This window comes from Loxodonta africana, chromosome 20 (genome assembly GCF_030014295.1).
Source record: "Loxodonta africana isolate mLoxAfr1 chromosome 20, mLoxAfr1.hap2, whole genome shotgun sequence".
In the NCBI taxonomy this organism is placed as follows: Eukaryota; Metazoa; Chordata; class Mammalia; order Proboscidea; family Elephantidae; genus Loxodonta; species Loxodonta africana.
In genome coordinates, this window is record NC_087361.1 from 33,782,841 (window position 1) to 33,803,819 (window position 20,979).

At 35.3% G+C, this 20,979-nt stretch overlaps 1 protein-coding gene across 1 annotated transcript in view; it reads left to right on the top strand.

Annotated features, from left to right (window-relative positions):
• ROBO1 (roundabout guidance receptor 1) overlaps nucleotides 1-20,979 on the top strand; it is a 434,889-nt gene that overhangs the window by 343,825 nt on the left and 70,085 nt on the right. Inside the window, exons 8-13 of the mRNA XM_003410186.4 lie at nucleotides 211-335; nucleotides 3,051-3,222; nucleotides 13,142-13,347; nucleotides 14,891-14,972; nucleotides 15,151-15,319; nucleotides 15,418-15,584. Of these exons, the coding sequence (XP_003410234.1) occupies nucleotides 211-335; nucleotides 3,051-3,222; nucleotides 13,142-13,347; nucleotides 14,891-14,972; nucleotides 15,151-15,319; nucleotides 15,418-15,584 (921 nt within the window). The remainder of the gene's footprint in view (nucleotides 1-210; nucleotides 336-3,050; nucleotides 3,223-13,141; nucleotides 13,348-14,890; nucleotides 14,973-15,150; nucleotides 15,320-15,417; nucleotides 15,585-20,979) is intronic.

Sequence of the window (20,979 nt, forward strand, 5' to 3'; positions counted from 1 at the left end):
TCTTCATAAAACAACCCTGTTCCCTTCTATAAATATGCACTTAACAATTTAGAGTCAAATTTAGGACGAGAATTGGTACATTAACTATCTACTCTAGTGCAGAATGTGTTGTATAAAATAAAGGCAGCATTTGGGATATCAGCACATTGTCTCAATTAGGAAAATAACTACCTGCTTTTGATCCAGTGTAATTTGTTTCTTTTCCTTTAGAACCTCCACATTTTGTTGTCAAACCCCGGGATCAGGTTGTTGCCATGGGACGAACTGTGACTTTCCAGTGTGAAGCGACTGGAAACCCTCAACCAGCTATTTTTTGGAGGAGAGAGGGGAGTCAGGTATGACTTTTTTCATACTTTTTTAATCAGCAAAGATGGGTTCCAGATTTATGAGAAGAAAAAAATGGATATATTACTTAGTCATGTAATTATGATAGTAGAAGAACTGAGAAAACTCTTTGAGTGCCCTGGAAAAATTTATCAGTGAGGGAGAGAAACTTTTCTAGATTATTCCAACTCTCAAAGCACTTTTCCCTGACTGGTTTTAGCACAAGAGGGTGGTATATGGAATAATATCTGTTTTATTGTGTAAATTTTACTTTTAATTCCACTTCAGCTACTTTAAAAAATATACTTCTCTTTTCTCAACATAATTTAATTACTTATCATTTTTATTACTCTGGTATCTGGAATTATATGTTAAAAGACGTTTTTGCATATTGCAAACGGAGATGATAATTATTCAGTGTGATTTCTCTATAAGCATCAAGATTCTGAAGTCCCTTCAAAATAATCAAACAATATAAAATTCTCTTCAACATGGATGCCATGTTAAGTATAGTTCAGGATATCCTAATCCCAAGTTATTATATATGATCACCATTTGCTTTGAAATTCTACACTCTAAACATCTTATAAATCAGAATGTTCTATACACTGAAGCTAGAATATAGAGATACACAATCTTACAAACTTTAAGTTCATTATTGGGCACCAGTTAAAAAATAATAAAAAAATATATATATATTTTTTGCCATTTATGTTTTTTTCCCTCTTAATGACATTCCTTCTTTAATAAAAACAAACCAAACCAAACCCATTGCCGTTGAGTTGATTCTGACTCATACTGACCCTATAGGACAGAGTTGAACCACCCCATAGGGTTTCCAAGACTGTAACCTTTACTGAAACAGACTGCCTCATCTTTCTCCCATGAAGCAGCTAGTGGGTTCAAACCTCCAACCTTTTGGTTAGCAGCCAGGCACTTTAACCACTTTACATGCCACTATTTTCTTCTTTAAAAAAGAGAAATATGTGCTTTTATTTGTTTCTGATACTTGTAAAAAAAATCTCATTCATTGTTAATGCAATTATTCCTGACTTATTTTTGCTTAAATCAACCTTGGTGTTTTGTTTCATGCCTTGGTTCTAATGATGTGCTCTTATAAATAATACACAGGTAATCTACTGAAAAAAAAAAAAAATCTACTGACTGTACTTAATAATCTTTTATAGATAATACCATCAAGTTCTCTTTTGTTTTCACATTGATAGGTAAATATTAACTCGATTGTGGTCTTTAGGCTGTCATTTGTGTTCATATTTTAGTGTCTTGGTTGATTCTAACACAACCATTTGACCTCAAAGGACTCAATTTGCTGAATCACAGCAAATTAAATACGGGAAAGAACAAAATATTTAAATAGAAGAAGTAGAATTGAGTATGTAATACAAAAGAAAATCCGTGTAGCTAAAGTGGTAAATCTAGAAGTTCTTACTGATTGAGTAATATTTAGATGACTCATTTAAGTTATTTAAACTGTAGATGAAATTTCCAAATCATGATTGTACTTTGGTTTGGTTTGCTTTAATGAAGCAACTCATTTTTTCTTATAATTATGTCCTTGGACACATATCCATTGATCATACTTAAGTCTTTATAAAATGATGTATGGTATCAGGCATCTAAGCTTTTAAAAAGGAAGCAGCTTTATTCAATTAGAAAAATAAAGTTGGTATTCTTTATTCCGGAAACCCTGTTGGCGTAGTGGTTAAGTGCTATGGCTGCTAACCAAAGGGTCAGGAGTTCGAATCCACCAGGCACTCCTTGGAAACTCTATGGGGCAGTTCTACTCTGTCCTATAGGATCACTATGAGTTGGAATCGACTCGATGGCACTGGGTTTGGTTTTGGTTTTTGGTATTCTTCATTCCATGTAAACCAATGACATGCTGTATTATTTTGTGCGTAAATAAATATACACTCCCTCTAAAATAACCCAGAAATACTCTTTTGATTGAGAGTGAGAAAGTTGTAGCACAAAATAACCTCACCACTTTTCTTGATTTTTCTTGTATTTAGGACGTTTTTACAGAAATAAAATTCCATTATGAATTCTTAGATTCAGTATTTAATATCCAAAAACAAACAAAGAAAAAACAACTATAACAGCTATTTGCACAGTTTAATAGGAATAATAAGATATGTAACCATGAATACTTTGGTACAGGTCACTAAACATTTATAATGGATGGCTTACCAGATGCTTGTTATGGTGCCAAGATGGTGTATTTGAATTTAGTGTTGTCACAGTTTGAATTTGAGTTGTTTATCTGTTAAAGATATTAAAATATATGTATTTTATATATATATATATATAATAAATGTGAGAATGCTTTTGTTTTGGTTAAATATATAAAATAATTTACTCTAGTTATATTCAATATCCTTCTGTATCTATTTGTGATTGAATACTGATAGTTATAAAACACATACCAATATTTAGAATTTGTTCAAGTTTTCAAGTGACCCTAATAATGATAGTCATATAAAATCAGATAATTAAAGCTGGTGTGTGTGTGTGTGTGTGTGTGTGTGTGTGTGTGTGTATATATTCATGTGTGTGAACATCAATATATGTGGGTATGTGATGAAACAACAGTTTATTTGTACATGTATATATGAATTTTGTAAATGTATAGGTAGATATGCCAAAATATTGGAAGCTAGCAATTAACCTGTTTTTATTCTTTGTTCTCTAATTTGGGTTTTCAGAACCTGCTTTTCTCATATCAGCCACCACAGTCATCCAGCCGGTTTTCTGTGTCCCAGACTGGTGACCTCACTATTACTAATGTCCAGCGATCTGATGTTGGTTATTATATCTGCCAGACCTTAAATGTTGCTGGAAGTATCATCACAAAAGCATATTTGGAAGTTACTGACGGTAAAGTAGAGCATTTTTTGTCGAGGGTCTAAAGGAAGTGGAAAGGGCCAGTGGATGTATTTATTTCCACTTTGTATCTTTTCTTAGAGCTGTAAAGTTGAAGAGAGTGTTGATAAAACGATTAAGTTAAAAAATTCTTCTTATTTTTACTTAGCTATACTACGACATCAGGTAGGAATCATAAAAGTGTAGCAATTTTTCAAGGAAAAGTTTATACTAATTAATTGCACATAGGCATGTTTCAACATTTTGGAAAACAAAGTTATTTTATATTCTCTTAGTATAAATTACATCTCTTCCCGCTAAATTAAGGAGACATGATGAATTGTTCGGAAATCCAAAATCCAACTTATAAGCAATTATAATGGACAGTTTTTTTTGAAATAATGTAATTCCATTCTGTTTATTAACTTCCCTAAACATCATCAATTAATGGTAACTACAAAAAAAAAAAGAAAAGAAAAAAATTTTTTTTCTTTTTTTTTTTTTTTAACGAAGACATAGTGATGGAGAAAATTTCCTAACCATAAAATGGAAAGTAGCCATACTTGGAGAAGAAAACATAACATACACACATGCACACACACACCCCCCACACACATGCATACACACCCCACACAGACCCACTCCCCTACACTGACACACACACACCCCACACACATCATACCCACTCCCCTACGCTAACACACACACCCCGCACACATACACACGTACCACACACAGACCCACTCCCCTACACTAACACACACACACCCCATACACAGACCCACTCCCTACACTAACATACACACACCCCATACACAGACCCACTCCCCTGCACTGACACACACACACCATGCACACATACACACACATATCACACACACACACACAAACAAGTAGCCTTTCAAATTAAGAATAGAACTAAAATCATAATAGTGATAAGGGGCCTGTCTCTTCTAAAAACAAATTTATTGGCGTGATCAGACTATTTTTTCAATCTCAGTTACAAAATGTAGAAGAACATGCTTCTCTCAAGGAGAGTGATAGAACTGGAATAAAAGAATAGAAACAGGAAAAGAGGATAGCTTTAGGAATTGAGTCAGCTTGATTTATTTTCTTTTTTTCTTCAGGTTTAACAATTTAATATTCAATATAATAGCAGTTGCTTCCTTAATCAGAAACCATAGTCATCTTTGGTTCCTCACTCCTTCTCATCTGTGTATCCATTCAGCCTCCTTCTGAATCCATCAAGTTGTCTTCATCTCCGTTACAACTCCCAGTCCTTGTCATCTATAGTCTGAAACTGTACCTACTATTTCTTCCCCTATGTCTTGTCTCCCCCGTAATTACATCTCCATACCATTGCTGGAATGATTTTTTTTCCTCTAGAACCCTCTTTTTTCCCGTTTAGTAAAGCAAAGTATAAAGTAATACTGTAAGATATGTAGAGTAAACTAAAACAACTTGATGCATTTATTCATGTAGCAATGATCCCCGATCAAGGTCTGGGAACGTCTCCAGACCACCGAAGGTTCGCATGCTCCCCTTTGTAGTGATAAGGCTCTTCCTGCCAGAAGTAATCACTCTTCAGGCGTTCATCACCATTGATTAGTTTTGCCTGTTCTTGAAAGTCAGAAAAATGAAATCATACATTATATAATCTTTTGTATATGACTTGTTTTGCTTAAAATAATATCTGTAAAATTCATCTGTGTTTTTGTATATATCAGCAGTAGTACTATTGTGTAGTGTTTCATTTATTGCTGTGTAATATTCCATTGTGTAAGTAGCCTACAATTTATTTATCCACTCTCCTATTGATGTAATGTTCTCAGTTGGGGGCTTTTATGGATAAAGTGAATATACCTGTACGTATCTGTCAGTAGATATGTGTACTCAATTATTTTGGCCTAACTTTTGGTGGATGTATAGAGCCCTGGTGGCACAGTGGTTAAGAGCTCAGCTTCTAACCAAAAGGTTGGCAGTTCAAATCCACCAGCTGCTCCTTGGAAACCCTATGGGGCAGTTTTACTCTGATGAGTTGGAATCGACTTGACAGCCATGAGTTTTTTGGGTGGGCATAGATGTTCATTCCCCTTCTTTGTCATTTTTAAAAATATATTAAAGATACTAATCTTGGTCGGATATATATATTGCAAGTACTTCTTCCCAGTCATTTTCTTTATGATGTTTTAAAGATGAAGTTATTAATTTTAATGATGACCAATTTATTATTTTTCTTTCCTGATTAGTGCTTTTAGTTTTCTGCTTCAGAACTTCCTTGAGGTCGTGAAGTTATTCTCCTCTGTCTTTTTCTACACACTTTATTGTTTTTACCTTTCAGATTGAAATTTTTCATCCATTTTGAATTAATATTTTTGTATGGTATGAAATAGGAGTCAAGATTTCTTTTCTTTTTTTTCCCATATAGATACAAATTGCCCTGGCAGCATTTACTGAAAAGACTCTCCTTGCCCCCATTGAACTGCAGCATACTTCTACTCTTTATAGTCTGTTCTATTGGTCTGTTTATGAGTACCCCCAAAAAAGCAAACAAACAAACAAAAAAAAACCACTGCTGTCGAGTTGAGTGGACCCAGTGTTTTACAGAGTAGAACTGCCCTATAGGGTTTTCTTGGCTGTAATCTTTGCGGAAGCAGATCAGCAGGGTTCTCTTTCACAGCACGTCTGGGTGGGTTTGAACTGCTGATCTTTAGGTTACTAGTTGAGCACGAACCATTTGCGCCACCAAGACACCTGTTTAGGAGTACGTGTGATCTTTATCATGGCTTATAGTACTATAAACCAGTAGTGTGAGTCTTCAACTTTGTTTTTCTTCTCCTCAGCTGACTTCTCAGTTGACTCAGTTGTTTTTCTTCTTCTCAGTTGGCTCCTTAGAGGGCCTCTGCATTCCCCTATAAATTTTAAAATCAACTTGTCAATTTCTATACAAGTGTACTTGAGGATGTGCGTGCACATACACACAACCAAAGCAAACAACAAACATCTGAGGTTTTTATTTTGATTCCATTTAAATTGTTGAACAATTTAAAGAGAAATGAACCCAAAAAAACCAAACCCATGGCTGTCAAGACAATTCCAACTCTTAGCGACCCTATAAGACAGAGTAGAACGGCTCCTTATGGTTTCCAAGGAGCAGCTGGTGGATTCAAACTGCCGACCATTTGGTTAGCAGCCGAGCACTAGCAACTTAAAAATCTGTGACTCTCCATTCGAGGATATGGTATAGATCACAAATGTGTTCCTCAATTGGTTTAGATCTTCTTTAATCTCTCCAATGTTTTATAGTTTTCAGAGAAGAGGTCTTGCGCATCTTTTGATTAACTTACTGTAACATGTTTTATAATTTTTAATATGACTATATATGTTATTTAAACCTCCGTGGCATAGTGGTTAAGTGCTACGGCTGCTAACCAAAGGGTCACTATGAGTCGGAATCGACTTGAGGGCACTGGGTTTTATGTTATTTAAAATAAAATTTTAGTTGAATTGTTTGAGAAAAAATATCTAGAAGTACAATTGAGTTACGTATATTGCCTCATATCCAACAACTTTGCAAAATCTACTAATTTTTCCTAAGAGTTTGTAGGTAAATTGTTTTGAAATTTCTATTTAGAAAATGTTTCAACAGCAAACATAGCCAGTTTTACTTCTTATTCCAATATTTATACCTTCCATTTCTTGTACTTGTCCTGCATTATCTAAAGTCGCCAATGTAGTGAGTAAAATTGGTGGTAGTGGACTTTTTTTTTTTTTGGTCCTAACTTCAGGAAGAAAGCATTTCATATTTCTCTGCTTAAAAAAAAATGTTGGCTGAGGTTTTCAAAAAAATTCTGAAGGAAACTTTTTAAAACATTTTTTTTCCCCATTGTGCACAAGATAAAGTTTATATACCTAATGCGGTTTGCAATTCATGATCAGAACCCATCAGTAATTTGTTGCTCACATGCCCAAAATTAAATTGTTCTTGCTTTTAATATGTCTGAAGACTTGCACATGAGCTTCTACTCACTTGACATTTCATACCTCTCAGGAAGTATTGCCTAGCCTCCCAAATATGGGTTCTATGCTCCTACACACACACACACACACACACGTGCACGTGCACACACGCAAGCACAGATTGCATCCTATACTTGAGAGCAGAGCCCATGCCCGTCTAGTAAATTTAGATATTTACTCACTATCCACCAGTGGTCTGAGACATGGTTAAGTGGTTAATAGGTATTCATTGAAAGAATGGATGAAAAAAGGAACAAAGGAATGAATAACTCTTGGTGGGATCAGAATTAGAACTCAAAACCCAGAACTCTTACCACTGTCTGTGATACATATATGCTTCCAAAAACCAAGCCAAACCCAGTGCTGTCGAGCCAATTCCGACTCGTAACGACCCTATAGGACAGAGTAGAACTGCCCCATAGAGCTTCCAAGGAGCGCCTGGCAGATTTGAACTGCTGACACTTTGGTTAGCAGCTGTAGCACTTAACCACTATGCCACCAGGGTTTCCACGTATATGCTTACTGTCTCCAATAAGTTAAAATGACCAAAAGTGTTGTTATGTAAGGATGTGATTTGGCAGTTATGTAATGATGTAGTCATCCTCCATTTTGTGATCTGATGTGTTCATCTTCCATTTTGCATAATGCCAATTTTCGTGTAACAATCTGGTCTTTGGAACCTAATTATGTCGATAAGTGAGGAGTGGACGTATATAGAAAAAAATAGAACATAAATTACACATATATTTATAATTGTAACTTTGCAAATCAACTTGTATGTAGGTATACATGAAAAAAAGACCATAGAAAACTATACTAAAACATTTTCAAGTGTCATTTATTTCCATTAATTAATCATTGAAAACAAAGCTTTATAGGTGCCACTTCACACGGCATTATCATGAATTGTTTGTATTTATGAGACTAAATCATTTATAGCAACTTTTACTGAAAAATCTCCAAAATTTGTGAATTTAGGATTTGTCACTAATAACCATTTCACTCACACCACTAAATGCACTGTTTTATCTCACAGTATCTTGGGGAGATTTAGGTTAATTTGTGTTTGTTGTCATGGCACTTGCTTTTAATTTTTTTTCTTTATCTTGAAGTCCGTTGACATTGTGCAAAAAACTTACAACTATGAATTCACTCTTTATAGGTAAAACTATAATTATGAGTGCTGGCAATATCAACCTTTATACATTACCAGGTCTGGTTAACAGGATGGCTAGAAGACAGTACTTTCTGGATACTATCTGACTTTAGTTCCACTACCTTCTTTATTGTTTGCTCAGAGAACAAAGGCAAAAGGGCCGCCAGGGCTCCAATGATTATTAAGTTATATATAAAATTTAAAATTACTTGTATTCATCTCTCAAAAGTTGGTAATAGCGGAAACAGTGTTAACTTCGAGATGGAAAAGGAGGGTTTGCCAGTAGTGTTTGATATGGACAAATCACTTAAACTTTCAAATTTCAGTTTCCTTATTCCTAAAATGGAGCCCTGGTGGCATAGTGGTTAAGAGCTGGGCTGCTAACCAAAAGGTCAGCAGTTCAAATCCACAAGCTGCTCCATGGAAACCCTGCGGGGCAGTTCTACTCTGTGCTGTGGGGTTGCTATGAGTTGGAATCCACTGGACAGCAACAGCTTTAATTTGGTTTTGGTTTTATTCCTAAAATAAGATAATAAGTTTTTACCAGCCCAATTCATTAGTTTGTGAGATGTGGTGTTTAATAGCACTTTGTAAACTGTTGACCATTATGATATATAATTTTGATGTTAGTCAGTTTATAAATGTGAGTTTTTTGTACTTGAATCAGTATGTATATGCTGTTTTTTGTTCTTTTTTTTTACTTAAAATTGATTTATAAATATATTTGTATGAATTAACATAATCTTCCTGATGGTTATTTTTGAGATGATAAAATATTACATTCTGATGATATACCCTCTTATTTTTAGGCTTTTAGATCTTTCATTGACTGTGGGGAAAAGATAGGTAAACTTTCTTAAATCCAACTGTTGTTGTTAGGTGCCCTTGAGTCAGTTCCGACTTCCAGTGATCCTGTATACAAGAGAATGAAACACTGCCTAGTCCTGAACTATCCTCACAATCATAATGTTTGAGCCCATTGTTGCAGCAACTTTGTCAGTCCATCTCATTGAGGGTCTTCCTCTTTTTCGCTGACCCTCTACTTTACCAAGGATAATGTCTTCCTCTGGTGACTTGGTCCCTCTTGATCCCATGTCTGAAGTATGTGGGACAAAGTCTCGCGATCCTACCTTCTAAGCAGCATTCTGGCTCTAATTGTTCCAAGGCAGCTTTGTTCTTTTTTTGCCAGTCAATGGTATATGCAGCCGTAGTTATTATTTATGCCACCACCACTCCACCAGTACTAGCGGTATACTGTTACTTATTAATAATAAGCTACAGTTATTTAATGCTTATTTTGTGCCAGACAACTATGTAAGAACTTTTTACACATCAACTTTTTACAAAAATCTGACAACAATATCTCATTTTACAGATGAGGAAACTGAGGCAAAGAGTGATGAAAAAGTGTGCCCAAATCACATAGTTAAGAAGAGCAGAACCAAGAATTAAAACATGAGTCTGTGCTCTCTATTATAGTAGCCATTTGCCACATGTGGCTATTTAAACCTGAATTTAAATTACTTAAAAATAAATAAACTACGCACCCAATTTCTCTGTTACACTATCCATTCTTCAAGTGCTTAGTAGCCACATGTAGCTATTGTATTGGGCAATGCAGAAATGGAACCTTTCCATTAAAGCACTAAGGCTCTCTGACTCTAAAACTCTCGTGCTTACATATTATATTAAACTGTATTTCTGCCTGTTACTCTTTAAATTTTATTATCTGATAATTCAGTCTAATAATTCCACTAGAACCTAAATTTAGGTTTGAGTCATAAATATACTAGATTCTTTAGTGTATGTGAGTTTAAACATTTCCTCAGTATTTTATTCTAAACCAAGATAACACCGGAATGTTTTATTATGTCTACCTAAACGTATGAAATTGTTTAATGAACTCTTAGTCAGAATTGACTCAACGGCAAGAGGTTTGGTGGTTTTTTTTTTGTTCTTTTTGATAAATTTTTAAACTCTGGTTTACATATTAGTTTTTTTTTTTTTTTTTTAAGGACAAATGGTGATATATCACAGAACTTATGTATGTCTTCTTCTTTGCGGTTAGCAAAGCACTTTTATAACTATTACTCCATTTAAAATCTTCCTAACAATCCCCTGAGCTAGTTAGAACAAGTGTTATTTTTCTAATTTTACAGATGAAAAAACTGAGGCTTAGAGAATTTAAGGAACTTACCCAAGACACATGGCAGATGGAGAGCTGATAACCAACCCTTCTCTTTTCTTGCTTTATTTTTGTTAATCACCAGCATAAATCATAGAAATAAACGACAGAGAAAAGAGCATGAACAAATGGGGCTGGGGCGAGAAGGAGAGAGTTAATGCTAAATATGATGCAAATATCGAAGACCTGTAAATGCATAGAAAATTGAAGAAATCCTCAGATAGTGAATTGTTTTAAATCTAATAAGACTGCCAAATGTAAACCACTCAGTTATAGAGTGGATTTAATTATAATTACTTAGAGAAAGGCACGCTGTTACTAATTTAATTAATATCTGGAGATAAATATTCATTCATTCTTTTAATCAAGGAAACACGGATGGTAAAGTCCTTTGTAAAAATCCCAATGTGATAAAATATTTTTTTATCATACTTAACAGGAATGCCCTGTAATTTGATTTTAGCCAATCTCAAAAGATAATGTAGAGAAGATTAAAAAAAGAGAGAGAAAGAAACCGAAGCAAAGAATTACTGGCTTATATTTTTCAACCATGGGGTATCAGAAACACTTCTGCCAAGTTTCAAACTCCAACCTTCTAATATGCCCCCTCGTATTAGCAGATTTCGCACTAGTAACCAAGGCATGGAAGAAAATTGGAAGGATAGACTGAAAATGCACACTTAGTGATTTTACTTCTTTGCTGTCCTGTTTTTCTGAGATTGAATGCACAGAAGTAATAATTATTACATGATAAATGTGAAACAAATTGAAGTGTGACTCCAGATTGTGAAACCTTTGGTGCATAAAACGTTTGAACATGACACATCCTGTCTTGTGAATTGTTGCTCCCAAAATTTAGTTACTATGGCAACCAGTTGTCTTTAATCAGGTGACTGCTTAGAATCTTCATACATATATATATGTGTGTGTCTTTCTTTTTCCTTTAATACCCAGAGTTTTAAAGCTTAATCATTAAAGAACAGTTTTCTTTTTATTCATTAAAAAAAAAACATCTATGGAGTTTCACATGAAATGCACGGATCAGGAAATGGGAATCTCTAATGCAGAAATTATTCTAGTTCCACTGAGTTTTACATTTTTCTATATATTAACGACTTTATTTTTATGAATAGTTATTAGGTTTTAGGTTCTACATATAATAATTATCTTATTTATATGTAATAAAAATGACTTTATTACTGTATTTTAACACAAATCATATGCACCTTTTATGTGTGTTTGCCAACTGCGCCCTCTCCGCCTGAAGTATTTTCATAAGCCCACTATGCTAATTCTTTTACAGCAATGTGTAAAAAGAATTTGCATAGCAGTGCTTGCAAAAATACCTCATGGACGGGCACAGTTGCCAAACAAATGTAGAAAGTGAGTGTTACTTGTGTAAAAATATGGTTATCTCCAATAGTATATTAAAACCATTATTTAAGGCAAAAAATTTAGCAGTGTGCTTTCCCCATTCCTGTTAATTTCAATATGGGAGTACAATATTTACCAAGTTAAAACATCAACTTGAGTTGTCTCTTTGGATCAGTCTACCAGCAATGAATTTGGCCAATTTTCAGGTTTCTCTGAATTCAGTGTTTTTGTTGTTAGTTACTGTGAGTTGGCTCTGACTCGTGGGGACCTTATGTATAACAGAAGGAAATGGTATGCAGTCATGTGCCATCTTCCTGATCACTGGTATGTTTGAGTTCACTGTTGTGGCTACCTTCCAGCACTATATCTGAGAATATTCTGTTGAGATCCATAGGGTTTTCCATGGCAAATTTTTGGAAGTAGATAATAGGCCTTTCTTCCTAATCTGTCCTAGTCTAGAAACTCCTCTAAAACTTGTCTACCGTGGGTAAGTAACCTTGCTGGTATGTGAAATACCGCTGGTGTTGCTTTCACACAAGATTAGTAATGTACAAACTACCACAGTAGGACAGGCTGAATTCATTAGGGTTGGGTAACGCCCAGCTATGTGTCTTTTCGTAGAAAGAATTCCAAGGTAAAAAGAAATAGGGAACTTGATCATGTTGATTTGTAAATTATGAAAGTCCAGAGTGCCTTCAAATTGTCAGTCATGCTGGGATGGTGCCATCATTTTGTCTGCTGGACACAAGATAGTTGCAAAATACCAAGTTGCATTTTGTTCATTTGTTAAAATGTGCCTCATATGTTTCCTTGGGATAAATGGGTTTTTGGTTTTATTTCTTTTTTTTTTCCATATGTAAAAGTTTAAAAAATTAAGCATTCTACTTCTCACAACTACACATCTACTTCATAGCCCACAACCCTTACTTAGTCCCTCAGCTCTTAAATTAAACAGGTTCCTTGACGCTGTAGCAGGCCCATTTGGTAGTTGATCATTTGAAAAGTGCACTGTATCTCATTTTAACATTCTGAATCAGTACATCACATAAATGCGTTCTGAATAATGCATGTCTCCTACTTTAATTACTTGTTTAATTATCTTTAGTTTGTTTCAAAGCCTAGAGCAACTGCTGTTGCTTGGCTGATTAGAAAATTGCTTCCAGTTGCAGAAATCTATTTCCTGTTGTTTCTTCTGGCAGTGATTGCAGACCGGCCTCCCCCAGTCATTCGACAAGGTCCTGTGAATCAGACTGTAGCAGTGGATGGCACTTTAGTCCTCAGCTGTGTGGCCACAGGCAGTCCAGTGCCCACGATTCTGTGGAGAAAGGATGGAGTCCTTGTTTCAACCCAGGATTCTCGAATCAAACAACTGGAGACTGGCGTGCTGCAGATCCGATATGCTAAGGTAACTTGAAATGACACCTAGGGCTTCCCGTTTTGTTCCACTTTGTTTTTGCCTCTAGCAACTAGTGTTGCAATCTCAGGTTTTAGAATTAATGAAATGCTAAATAACAGTATTAATATATTTTTTATTTGATACTTTATTCTCTCAGGTATTCCACTGGGTATGTTTAAGATGCTTTTACTTTAGCCCATTGCAAGTAATTTAATGTTTTATATGGAGGGAAAAAAAAGATTGCTAAGACATATTAATTGAGGAAAGTAGATGAGGATTTGTGAAAGAATACCTTAAGTAGTGGTATGATGCAATCATTCCGTAAAGTATTTTTCAAAGAATATTTCCAGTACCATTTTATGTTCAGTGAACTCAAACACTTCTCTTATGACTCATTGGTTCAGCATTTTGCAATTCCAGAATACTATCCCTGCAAACAAAAAGCATAAAACAATGTACACATTGAGTGTACATTTCAAATCAGACCACTCAATGATAAAATGCCCATCGGTTTGTGGGAACAATTTAGGGATTTACCTTCCCAAGGCATCGTAGCCCATACCTGTTCTTTCAGGACTGTTGTTTTGTTTTCCTTTTTCGTTTTAGGTCAAGATGAGACAAGCTCCTGAAGCATATGAAAGAGTAGTCTTGACAGCAATAAATACAAATTTCCATGGCTTTATTGCCTGTGGTGGGTGGCTCCTTTGGAGTTTTGGATCAGGATAACAGTTGATTTAATGTGCCACGGAAGTTAATATGTTGTGCTGTTTGTGACAAATCCTGTGACTTTGTTATTCCAGTTGTCAGAGCAAGATGATAACATTATTGTTTTATCTAAGATTACTTGAAGGTAGAGCTACTATCTTTGGAGGCTATGTGGGTTTATTACGCTGTTGATGAATTTAAAGTTGAGTTTGTGACCTGTGTTTATTTTCTGGCATTTAGCCTTTAGAGGGAGAATGTTCATTCCAACTAGGTTATGGCTTTATATATTTTAAAGTTAATAAGTATAAACCTTAAGTTACAGGTTTAAAAAAAAAAACTTAAAAGGAAAAAAAGAATGAATACTTTCAAAAGAAATCCTTTCATCCCTATCCAATTTCTATAAATGCCTGTTTATCTCAGATATCCATATAGGTAAAACTCTGATAAAATATAGAACAGCAGAGTCACTGGCTAAAATTCAATGAAATCATAATGTGACTTATATATAAAGATAATAATTTAGCAAAGATTATCCTTTCAAATTTAGATAATTATCTACCCAAGTAATTATTTATTTGCCCCTGATACTGATAATATTATGTTAATACTGTTCAGTATTACTTTTTTAATTATGCAATGAGGATAACAATATAGATTTTTTTCCCATCTTCGTGTAGCTTTTTCCTTCACATTCAATAGAAATATATTCAATTAAGAGGAAGTTCCTGGTTAGAGAATTTCAATGCAGTTCTCCATATTCATGGACCATATACAAACCTCTAATTGCTTTTCCAGCCCAGTAAGCTCTTGATTGTTCCAAATATTTATTTTCCATCTGTCTCCTCAGCTGGGTGACACTGGTCGGTATACCTGCATTGCATCCACCCCTAGTGGTGAAGCAACATGGAGTGCATACATTGAAGTTCAAGGTAAATTAGAAAAATTTCACCTTAAAATAAAGCTGAAAATGTAATTGTTTACTTATGGTAAATTGATTAGATGCCCTGATGGCTTAGTAGATATGTGGTTATGTTGTCTATATGTATTTGCTAGCTATATATGTATAAACACCTTTTTTTTTTTTTTAATCTTTTTCTCCTTTGTTAGAATTCGGAGTTCCAGTTCAGCCTCCAAGACCCACTGACCCAAATTTAATCCCCAGTGCCCCCTCAAAACCTGAAGTTACAGATGTCAGCAGAAACACAGTAACATTGTCATGGCAACCGAATTTGAATTCAGGTGCAACTCCAACATCTTATATAATAGAAGCCTTCAGGTAAAGTGAAAATGATTTTTCCTAAGTGTTCTTCTTCTTCTTTTTTTTTTTTTTTTAAGATTAAATAAGCACGTTCTAACTTGTGTATCTCTCCTTAGCCATGCATCTGGTAGCAGCTGGCAGACCGTAGCAGAGAACGTGAAAACAGAAACATTTGCCATTAAAGGACTCAAACCTAATGCGATTTACCTTTTCCTTGTGAGGGCAGCTAATGCGTATGGAATTAGTGATCCAAGCCAGATATCAGATCCAGTGAAAACACAAGGTAAATACTGATTTATTCAGCCTTGCAATACCTCCTTACGCATACCTGTTATGATTTTACAGGTACGTAAGGTGTACGACGTGCTAGGACTGTATTTTTAACATAGATTTGTCATCCATCTTGCTAAACCAGTTTTTTAATACACAAACACGATGACTACAAACTTTGTTTTAATTTTCCGGACTAATCACAGCAAGATAAGGTTCACAAAGAAAAAAACTCTTTCTCATTTTATAAAAGTAAAAATCCAAAGAGACCAACGTATTATGTGATTATTATGTGTATCATATTCAGTTTCTTGATATTTCAACATGGTAATGTATGGGTCTGTATTACCAATATACCTTAATCATTAATTAATCATCTTAATTACAGTCACACTTAGAAGTAAATTTTTTTTTTTTTATGTTGAGGTTCGGCACTTTGCATATAAGCTTCCAGAATTACAGCTATAATCAAGTAAAACTGAAAATCAGCCACGTTGAGGAGATATTTAGAAAATAATCTTAAAGTTGTTTTTAATTTTTCTGTCTAGTGAACCTCCTACAAAGCATGGAAAAAATACTTTGGGTCTTTTTATTCCATTGCCTATTATGTGAACCATGATCTATTAAATTAAATTAAATTTTAAATGGCAAATATCTATCTTTTGGTTGAAGTAGTGTTAAAGAACCAGATAAAAGGAAAAAAAGGAGATGTTAAAGCTGCTTCTAAAACATTTGAAGCTGGAAATTTTGTTTACTTGGATCACATATTAGATATACTGTTTTTTATTATCTTTTGTTAGTAGAAATTGTTTTTAACTTTTAGCTTTCAAGAGACAGATTTTTATCTCCTCTCCACCCTTGTGCTCACTCTAGTTTTTAAAATAGAAATAAATTTACATATTGGAAAAAGAGAGGTGAATTTGAATCAGCTCTTACATTTTTATGAACATACTGTCGTTGTTACTGATACACTTATTTAGATTAATAAAGAAAGGTACTTCTAGAGGGTATGGATTGGAAATAGAAAATCCTTTTCTCCACATACAGAGGGAACATAATGTCTCTAACTTGAGTTATACTTTTTCAAAGGAATTATTTGTAACTGAGTTACTATGAGAGAAGCAGGCTGCACACAAATTACAGAAAGACTTCAATTACTTTTCTCCTGGTTTGGAAGAGGGTCTGGCAGCCCCATTACCTGTTTTGTCTTCTCCAGAGAGTATATAAACAATCTTTGTGGAAAGACTTTTGGTTTCAGTATTTACACTGAAAGCGGGCAGAGTTGAAGAACATGCTCATGTCTGTTTCTTGCCCTGTGAATTTAACACCCCAGTGCCTATATTTGCTATTATGAGTCACGTCAACAGGAGCTTTAATATTCTTGGAGCCTGCCTTAAGGCAGTTTGAGATTTTCAATATTAGATACGCATTTGTAAAGAATGCAGAAACTGTGACAGCTGTAAAATGAATCTAAACCTTTTGTCCCCAGTACAGTGGTCTCTATTCAATGACTCTTACTTCAAGTTTTTGAATGACTAGTGCTTAGCACTAGTCTGTCATATACCCATATAAATTATTTTGTAATGTATACGTACATTTTTAATTGATGAGTTATTTCACATTTTATCTAAAAATTAGTTTACTTTTTTTATTTTAGTGAACTTACCTTTGGACATGCGTAGTTAGTGGAATAGCCTAAGTCAAATGAATTCATGTCAACTGAAGACTGCAAATATAGTGAAACTGGCTTACAACTGTGAGATGAAAGAATTCGTTATTGCGGGTCCTCAACGTACTAGCTATCTGGCCTTAAGAAAATTAGTCATTCCCTCTGAGCTCCAGTTTCTTCACCTGTAAAATGAGACTAAAAGTACATACTTCTCAAGATTGTACAAAGATTAAATTAAATAATTAATTCATGGCTATAAACCCAAAAATCCCATTGCCATCGAGTCAATTCTGACTCACAGCAACCCTAGAGGATAGAGTAGAACTGCCCCATAGGGTTTCCAGGGAGCACCTGGTGGATTTGAACTGCTGACCTTTTGGTTAGCAGCCCTAGATCTTAAGCACTACACCACCAGGGTTTCCAATTCATGATTGTACAAGGCTCAATTTAAATTTTTTTTTCTATTTTATGCCATAAGACTCTGTTAGTGGATTTGTATTTCTTTCAGTGTCTGGACTAAACATATAGAAATTTCATGAAATTTGAAGATAATCATAAAACTGAGAAAGACAGCTAGTTTGCTCAATGACAGAATCAAAGTTAAATATACCTTGACAGATTGGAATAATGGGGCAGCACTAACAAGATTAAAATTAATGGAGCAAATTAAAATGCCTGGTACTTGAACTTAGGTTTAAAAAATTAGCTGAAGAAGGATAGATGAGTACTCTAGGCTTAAGGGGAGTACATGTGGAATGTTTGTTGGGGTTTGGGGAGGGGTAGACTTTAGAGTTTGAAGTCAATTAAAACACCTATCTGTGCCAACTGAGTGATGTATTTGCCAAAAGAACAAATGTAGTCTGAGCTGGCATTAGCAGAATTATGTCTGGATCAAGTAACCCCCCCCATCCATCTTTAAACTGGTCAGATCATGAATGTGTTCTGTTTTGAGCACTATGTATTCAGATAGACTGTAAGACTTTTAAGAAGCCTGGAGGAATTCAATGAGGATAGTTGGTGGGACTAAATGAAAGGCTAAAATCACATCGTAGGAAAGGAAGTTCAAGGATCCTGCATGTTTTAGCCCAGTAAATAATTAGAGTAGCCTTGACATATTCTCTCACAAATGTAAACGACTATGGTATGGAAGAGGTATGCTTATTTTAACTTCAGGCAATAGCGCAGGACCAATGGGTAGAAGGAACATGGAGGCAAGCTTCCTTGTCTAAGTCTTGGACTGCTTTTGAAACACTGTGAAGCCCAGCTGGGGGTCCAGCTACAATTGGCCATAGGAGGAACTTGGGAAAGAACCTGGGAAAAATCCAATGGGAGGGTAAAATAATGCAGAATCAGTAAGGGGAAGAAACAGGGAAAGGCTTGTTGGAAATAACTTCGTAAGGGGAGCAGACATATGTCTAAAACTATTTCTGAAACTGGGTTGCACAAGAGTCTTCCCCAACTGGAAATTCCAATGAATAAAGTGGGATCAAATGTTTCAGGTGAACAGACTCAAGGCCCAGGTTCCCAAAACAGGAGTTGTTGTGTGCCATCAAGTCAATTCCAACTCATAGCAACCCTATAGGACAGAGTTGAATCACCCCAGAGGGTTTCTTTCCTAGGCTGTAATCTTTATGGGAGCAGATTGATACGTATTTTCTCTCTTGGAGCCACTGGTGTATTCCAACTGCTAATCTAAGCCACCACTGGAATTAGAGCTTATCACAGAGTAATTAAGATGCCAAGGACAAGATTTGGTAATACAAGGAAGGTCAGATGAGTGGTTGGCAAGTAGCAGCGGTGGTGTCATTGCCTGGATGGTGGTAGTTAACTGCTACCTTCACTACTATTCCTAACTCACATATCACGTCTGAGCTGTGCCCTTGAGCCTTATTTTTTTTTTTTAATATATGCACAGATACAAAATGTATAGAATACGTGCATTACAACCCAAACAAATCAAACCCATTAACGCTTGAGTCAATTCTGACTCATAGTGACCCTATAGGACAGAATAGAACTGCCCCATAGGGTTTCCAAGGAGCTGCTGGTAGATTTGAACTGCTGACCATTGGGTTAGCAGCCTGAGCTCTTAACCACTGTGCCACTTAAGTAAATAATGAAATGGGGCCTGGATAATCTCTCCTCCGAGATCGTGTGCAAGGAGTTCCAATAGTGGGGAAACAGGATAGTATTTGAGGTTTCTTTCAAGTCTAAATCTGGACTCGGGAAAGCAACTTTATGTTATAATACATTTCTTTCAGGAGGAGGCGAGCAAAAAGAAAAAGAAAAATATCAACTCATAAATTTCTCAATATTACATTATTAGACATGTTTTCATTTTCGCTCTGATGTGAAATTTTCTAAAATAATATTCTAGAATTCTATTGCCAAAATGTTTATAATAGGCAGGAGAATCTAGCAATTTTTCTGAAGAGATTGGCTGGCAGTTTTATCTCAACCAGAGAAATTAGGGATAGAGGTGCTAATTGTGGCAGAAATCCTTAAAGATGGCGGTATCTGTGTTTGAAGATACTTCCTGAAAGGCAGAAGGTTCTCTGAGGATTAGAGTGTAACATGAGAGAACTTGTTTAGCAGCTAATAGAATGGTTGTGTTTCCACCAATGATGACTAAGCACATTCTATATGTATGGCACTCTGCAAGGTATTGCAAGTTCACAGAGATTAAGACACAGTCTCTGCCTCAAAAAAAGCACTTTATATGAGTTTGTGGTGGTTGTTGTTAGCTGCCATCTAGTGAGCCCCAAACTCATGGTGACCCAATGCACAATGGGATGGGACTGTTCTGATCCACCAAGTTTTCATTGGCTGGGTTTTTGTAAGTCAATCTCCAGGCCTTTCTTCCTAGTCTGTCTTAGTCTGGAAGTTCTGCTGAAACCTGTTCAGCGTCATATACCTTACCAGAACATAATTCTCATAGCAGTTTTCAGGAGTTACAGCCATTGGCATTGCCATTCGATAGATGAGAAAACAATAATAGAAAGTTAAAAAATCTTCTGAATATCACATGGTTCTTAAGTTGCAGAACTGGGATGCATACCCAATTCTGTCTTATTCCAGTGACTTTACAATTAAGCTAGAAATAGATGGTAGTTGAAGACATAGGAGCAATTGAGACCAGTAGGGAAAGAAATTATGCCTAAGAGACAGATGAGATGGCAAGATGACCATCAGTTGCTTTTTGTGTGTAGGCTGTGATAATAGGTATCTCTAGGACAACTATTAGCCAAAGTTATTTCTAAGGTATAATAAAATATAAGCCAGGATTATCTTAATTTTTTCTTATTTATAAGCTTAATTTAGAGATTGTATATATATACATTCAAAGCTACAATATCTAACAGTCTTTAATAGCACCCTTCATCTGTCGTCTCTCCCATTTGCTTGCTTTCCCTGGACTCCATCACATATTCACCAACCTCGTTTTTAGTATTTATGCTTTTACTTTCTATCCAAAGCCAGTTCTTTGAAGATGTTTAATCATTCAGAAAACTAAAATTCTCATCCTGGTTGTTTGTGAGTTGATGAATAATCAAGACAATATCTGGCAATTTACTAGACTCTGGGAAGAATTCTGGACTCTAATAATTGTTTCCTTCTCTTCCTCACTCTGTATCCCCTTTACTGTAAACAAAGCAAAACATCTGTGTTTAGAAAACCTCTTTGGATACTGGCAATTTTTTCCTTAATTTTATTTAAGAACAATTATGTTATTTTCTCT